This window comes from Peromyscus eremicus, chromosome 13 (genome assembly GCF_949786415.1).
Source record: "Peromyscus eremicus chromosome 13, PerEre_H2_v1, whole genome shotgun sequence".
Taxonomy (NCBI): domain Eukaryota; kingdom Metazoa; phylum Chordata; class Mammalia; order Rodentia; family Cricetidae; genus Peromyscus; species Peromyscus eremicus.
The window spans coordinates 41921106-41926965 of NC_081429.1; the positions used below are offsets into that span (position 1 = coordinate 41921106).

The window sequence follows — 5860 nt, forward strand, 5'->3', positions numbered from 1 at the left end:
TGTATCCTCTCACTACACACTTTCAACATCCTATTGGAGGTTCTGGCCACCTCAACACAAAAACAAAAACCAGGTATACAGGTATGAAATGGTTAAAACTCTCCTAGTTCATAGACAACAGAAGAGTAAGTACAAAATCCAAATGAATCAATGAAAAATATTGGAACTGATAAGTGATTGGAGCAAAGCTGAAGGATACAAATGCCCTTTGCTTGTTTCTATTCATTTATTTGTGTGTGTGGTGGGGGTGGGGGCTGGAGGGGAGGAAGGGAGCTATCTCAAGATGAATCTCAAGCGGGCATGTACTTGTCCCAGCCAGAGTGCAAAGGACAGAAGGTAACTTCCTGGAATTGGTTCTCTCCCTCCACCTTGTGGCTTCCAGGGATCATCCAGGTCCAAGGCTTTACATAAGGGCATGCTTTAACCCCTGAGCCACTTCCCTGGCTCAGTTTTCTTGTATACCAGCACTCAACAATTAGGAGTTTTGATTTCCAAATACGCCACCATTTATAGCAGCTTACCCCCAAATGAAATGCTTAGGCACAAATTTAACAAAATACCTTTAAGACGTATATGAGGATCCCCACTCCCAAATTAAAGAACTAAATGAATAAGAGTCTATGTTCATGGGTAAAAAAAAAATCCATATTGTCAATATATTCTACATTGGTCTATAGATTCAATGTAGTCCACTGCACATTGTAGTAAGCACTAAGGCAACTCTTGCTTTCTCTCACTCTGTGTATATGTGGTATGAATTTGTATGTGTGTGTATGTATATGGTGTATGTATGTGTCTGTGTGTATCTGCATGTGGAAACCAGAGAACAATACCCAAAACATCCAATGTTGTTACTCAGGCACTGATCTCCCACCTTTTTCTTTCTTTCTTTCTTTCTTTCTTTCTTTCTTTCTTTCTTTCTTTCTTTCTTTCTTTCTTTCTTTCTTTCTTTCTTCTCTCTCTCTCTCTCTCTCTCTCTCTCTCTCTCTCTCTCTCTCTCTCTCTCTCTTTCTTTCTTTCTTTTTTTTTTTTTCCTGAGACAGAGCTGTCACTAGCTTAGGACTTAAACTCACCAAGTAGTCTCTACTGGCTGGCTAGCAAGTCCCAGGGATCTGCCTGTCTCTGCCTCCCCAGTGTCGGGGTTACAAGTGTACACCGTTACTTCTGGCTTTGCTTTTCTTCTCCCTTCCCCTCCTTTGTCCTTCCTTCCTTCCTTCCTTCCTTCCTTCCTTCCTTCCTTCTTTCCTTCCTTTCTCTTTCTCTTTCTTTCTTTTTCTTCTTTTTTAATCTTTGGCCCTCAAGCACTTTATAGATTTAGCTATCACCAAAACTCTCAAGACCAAGTCTTAAATTTTACATAGAGAAATAACCAGGGTAGCCAACACAGTGTTTAGGAACTATGTAAGATTGCTTGATAACACTAGTCTTCTTTAATTAAACTAAAACTGCAGCCATCAAGACAGTGTGATATGGCCAGGCGGTGATGGTGATCCCAGCACTCGAGAGGCAGAGCCAGGTGGATCTCTGTGAGTTTGAGGCCAGCCTGGTCTACAGAGTGAGATCCAGGACAGGTACCAAAACTACACGGAGAAACCCTGTCTTGAAAAACCAAAAAAAAAAAAAAAAAAAAAAAAAGAGAGTGTGATACATATAAAAGAACAAGTAGGCCAATGGAACAGAATGGAGGATCCAGAAATAGTAGTTACACATCTTGTCAAATTATTCTTTGGTAAAATAACAAGATAATACAATGGAGAAAATAATGTTTGTAATAAATGGTGCTAAAGTGGACACACATGTACACAGATATTTTACAATCCTTGGAAAAACTCTCTCAATACTGATAACAGCAAATGCTTGAACGGACCAGAGCAACAGAGCAAAAATTCCTTGTCAACTGGAATGAGAAAATGTGTGGTAATCTTAGACAGTTGGCTAGGTTTCTCTTGTTTGTTTTGCAGTGTTGGGGACTACACCTCTGGTCTCATGCATCCTAGGAATGCATCCCATGGCTAAGCTATGTTCTCAGGCAGGTAGTCTCTTACAAAACCTAACATAGCTACCATGCCACAATTCAGCAACAGCATCCTCAGCACTTACTCAGACGAACTGAAAACTTACATCCACACAAAAACCCACACACTTGCACACAGATATTTATAACAATATTTATTCATAATTTCCCCAACTGGGAAGCAACCAAGATTTTCTTCAGCAAGGGAAATGGAAAAAACAACAGTGGAACATCAAGTGAATACAATTTTATCCAGTGCTAAAAATAAATGAGTTATCAGGCCATGAAAAGACATGTGGGAAACATACATACACATTACTATGTCAACTATGCCAACGAGAAAGGTTATATCCCGTACGAATCGATGAAACAGTCTATGTACATAATTATGGAAACAGTTGTGGATCCTTGGTTCCCAGAGATTTGGAAGAGGGAATGATAAAAAGATAAGAGTGAAATGATTTTTTTTTTAAGACAGTGATTATCATGGTAGACCCAGGAAATATTTGCCCAGACCTAAGGGATGCACATGACCAAGACCAAACGCTAAAGCAGACAGAGTTGAAGCGATGATGACTTCATGACATAAATTCACCAGTTACAACAGACGGCCGTGTGGTGTGTGATGATGGCAATGGAAAGCCTGGTGCTGTGCCTACGTGGATTCAGGGAGTTTGCCTGAAACCTCTCTGTATTTCCCAGGCCCGTTTACGGAAAACCCAAAATTGTTCTAGAACACCTGCTGCAAGCAAACATCACAAACAAAATGAAACAAAAACGACAGGAATGTAGGTGTGGGATTATTTGGGGGAAAGTTGTTGAGTGGGGAGGAGGATGAGTGGGTAATAGGGGATGCAGAAGAATACCTTCTCCAAAATACATTCCTATGAATGTATGGAACTTCTGAGAAAGAAAACCACAGAACAAAAGAAGTTAGGCATTTGATGAACTTAAAAAATGGAGATTATAATATTTTAGCAAACAGAATCTCTTATATATATACATTAATTCTTAAAGGACAGTGCTATTTTTCAAACTGACAGATACAACCACAGAATCTCCAATGCAACTTACTGTGAACGTCTGGAGATTAAGTTCTATTAACACACGCTGGAACCGATGGTAAGGATGAAGTCCATGGAGTTTTGAATCAACATTTTTACTTTTGCTCAAGGAAAAATGTCAACAGAGATGTGCTTTGAGATTTAACTCATGTCTATGACTTCTCTCTTTCTAATGAGAGGGGTGCTTTTTGCATGCGGACTAGTTCCAAACAAATGCTAACAGGTGTAAGTGCATGGTGAGGTATTCCAGATCTGGGCTTCCTCCTCAAGAAATGGCCAAGAAAACTAAATTGCCTTCAGGTAAGGGATGCTGAAAGCCGTGTTACAGAATCAGGTAGCTTTAAGGCCCCTGCTGGCAGACAAACCTGGGTCTAGCTCTGGAGACCTTGCCTCTCTCTGCATGTGCTTAGCTCCGTCGATGGCTGTGCCTTCGATGGGATCTGTGTGGCTCTCTGTGGTGCCGGGAAGGGTAAGGGGAAGACTCCCTGTTTTGGTGATGGGTATAGATTCTGCGGATGGGGCCTGGCCTCAGTTCACGATCTGCAGAGTCGGGTTCCCTGCCACATCCATACCTGTGCCTCCGGGAATCCCTGTGGAATGGCTGCTGCTGGGAGGATGGGGAGGGCCTGGGGTCGTCTCTGCGGCTCAGCAGGTGTCCGGTGTGAGAGGAGGATCTCCAAGAGCTGTGGCGGCGGTGGTGGTGGTACCTGGGAGAGGAAGAGCGCCTGGACACGGGGGTTTCACGCTGCTCCCATCTGTGGTGATCTTGAGGCTGCCTTCTCTCTGCCCTTCTCTCTGCCCTTCTGTCTGCCCGGTCTGGCTGTCCCTCGGCTGGCACATCCCTGATCCACCTGCCCACGGGGTTGTGCGCGGGGAGGACCACGCCCCAGGCGTCGGCCACGTGCGCCAGCAGCAGCTGCGTGAGGTAGCGGTGGGCACGCTCGTCCCAGTGCACCCCATCACTCAGCCGGTGCTGCCCCGCGTGGCGGAAGTGGAAATGGAGGTCGAGCACATCGAAGCCACGCCTCACCGCCTCGGCTGAGCTGTAGAAGTTGGCCTCGATCACATCTTCCCGCATGCGTGATGGGCAGGCGGGCGCATCAGGCAGCATGAAGCCCCCGGATATGACCTCGGCCACGGGCATGGTGGTATTCCACACCAGGAGGCAGGAGGCTGGCAGCACCTGATCCAGCCGTCGGAACAGCCTCTCCAGGTCCTCTCGGTAGCTCCTGCGGAAGTTGTGCCCGTACCTGGACAGGTCCCAGAGGCACGAGTTCATGACCACCAGGTCCGGGGCGTAGTCGCCCCAACGCAGCTGATGCAGGATGTCCTCGACGTAAGGCGAGTAGACGCGCGTGAGGAAGTAGAAGCGCACCAGATGGTGACCCGAGCAGAACTGGCGCACCTCGCGGTAGTGGGTCCCGTTGTGCATGGGTCCCCACCTCCCGCCCTCCAGGAGCACGTCGTGTTCGAAGCTCAGCTCACCCTTGCTCTTCAGCTGGCTGGAAGACAGCAGGCAGTCCTTCTGGAGCAGGAGCACCAGGTCCTTGTACACGGCGCGCTGGATGGAGTCCCCCAGGATGACGACGAACTTGTTGTGCAGCAGCTGCTGGACCTCTTGAGCTCGGAGGTGGGGCATGATGGCTTTCTCAAGGAAGTCTCGGACGGAGCTCCCCGGGAGACGCTGGGAAGCTCACAGAAGGGCGCTGGGTGCGGTCTTCGGGCGGCGGTGGGGCGAAGGACAGCGAGCTCGAACTCCCGTGGCCAGAGGCTGCCTCAGCCGGTTTGCCACAGCCCACAGCGTGACCTCTGAACCCTGGAAAGTATTGCGTGAGTCCAGGCTCCACCTGGTGGAGGAGAGGTGCACCACTCCAACCAGGAAACCTTGACCCCCGCAGCTTGGATAGTGGAGGCGGATGTTTCAGGAGTGTTCCCAGCTCCTGAGGATGCTCACTTTTGCCGCTCTCTTTACCGCGATCCTCACTTTAGTTGCTAATTTTTTTTTTTGTCTTTATGATTCCATTGTGGGGAGAGTCCGTTCTGGAGTGTAGAGCCCAGCCCCGCAGGCAGTCACTGATCTACAGCCGTGACTCTGCAAACCACGATCGGATCGGCAGAACACGCGGTGCGTTGTAAGAAAATAGAGATTCACCACGTACCTTTTACCAGCTTTCCCGTAACCATGAAACCTTGGAGGACTTTGGTATCTTTGTACCGAGGCATACAGGCTGTTTCCTCCCTTCGCGATTCGTTTGTGCCTCTGTTACCTTCTGTCTCCTTCGCTGTCTCCTTCCCTAACTCCGGCTAACCACTTCAGCTAATCTCCACTTGCACAATTTATCATTTCAGGAATTCTATGTGGGTGGAATTGAACAGTGTGTGACCTTGAGGCATCTCCCCCCCATCCCCCCCCACCCCCCTCATTGTCCTCTGGATTTCTGAACTTTCTAAAGTCTGTACATGTTTTCTGAACATGTACAGAGTGTACTGGTGATGGGAATGTCAGTGTTTTGTTCTTTTTTCTTACCACTCCCTGAAAGCCATCCATTGAAAGGACAACTGGGTTGTTTGCCTGTTTTGTCTGTCACTAAACAGCACGGCTAAGCATCCTGTGCTGGTTTTGAGTAGGTCCGCATTTTCTTTGTTTGAAATAAGCCCAATCTTGTCATTGTAAGGTTGTAGGATGCTTGTACAGCCGACGCCTTAAGAAATGTCCTTGCTTATCTGGTATAGCTCATGTGACACAGTCCTAACATTCAGGAGGAAGAGACGAGGGGATAGT

The 5860-nt window shown here is 47.3% G+C and overlaps 1 protein-coding gene across 1 annotated transcript; it reads right to left on the reverse strand.

Annotated features, from left to right (window-relative positions):
- Positions 1-3484: 3484 nt before the first annotated feature.
- Positions 3485-4812, reverse strand: LOC131923177 (PC-esterase domain-containing protein 1B-like). Its single transcript, XM_059278117.1, has one exon. The coding sequence runs from the start codon at positions 4715-4717 to the stop codon at positions 3485-3487; it is 1233 nt and encodes a 410-aa protein (XP_059134100.1). The 5' UTR covers positions 4718-4812.
- Positions 4813-5860: the final 1048 nt, after the last annotated feature.

What these genes read in the sequence shown, in the direction of transcription:
- LOC131923177 (XM_059278117.1), bottom strand. Translation starts at nt 4,717, where the DNA reads ATGCCCCACCTCCGAGCTCAAGAGGTCCAGCAGCTGCTGCACAACAAG.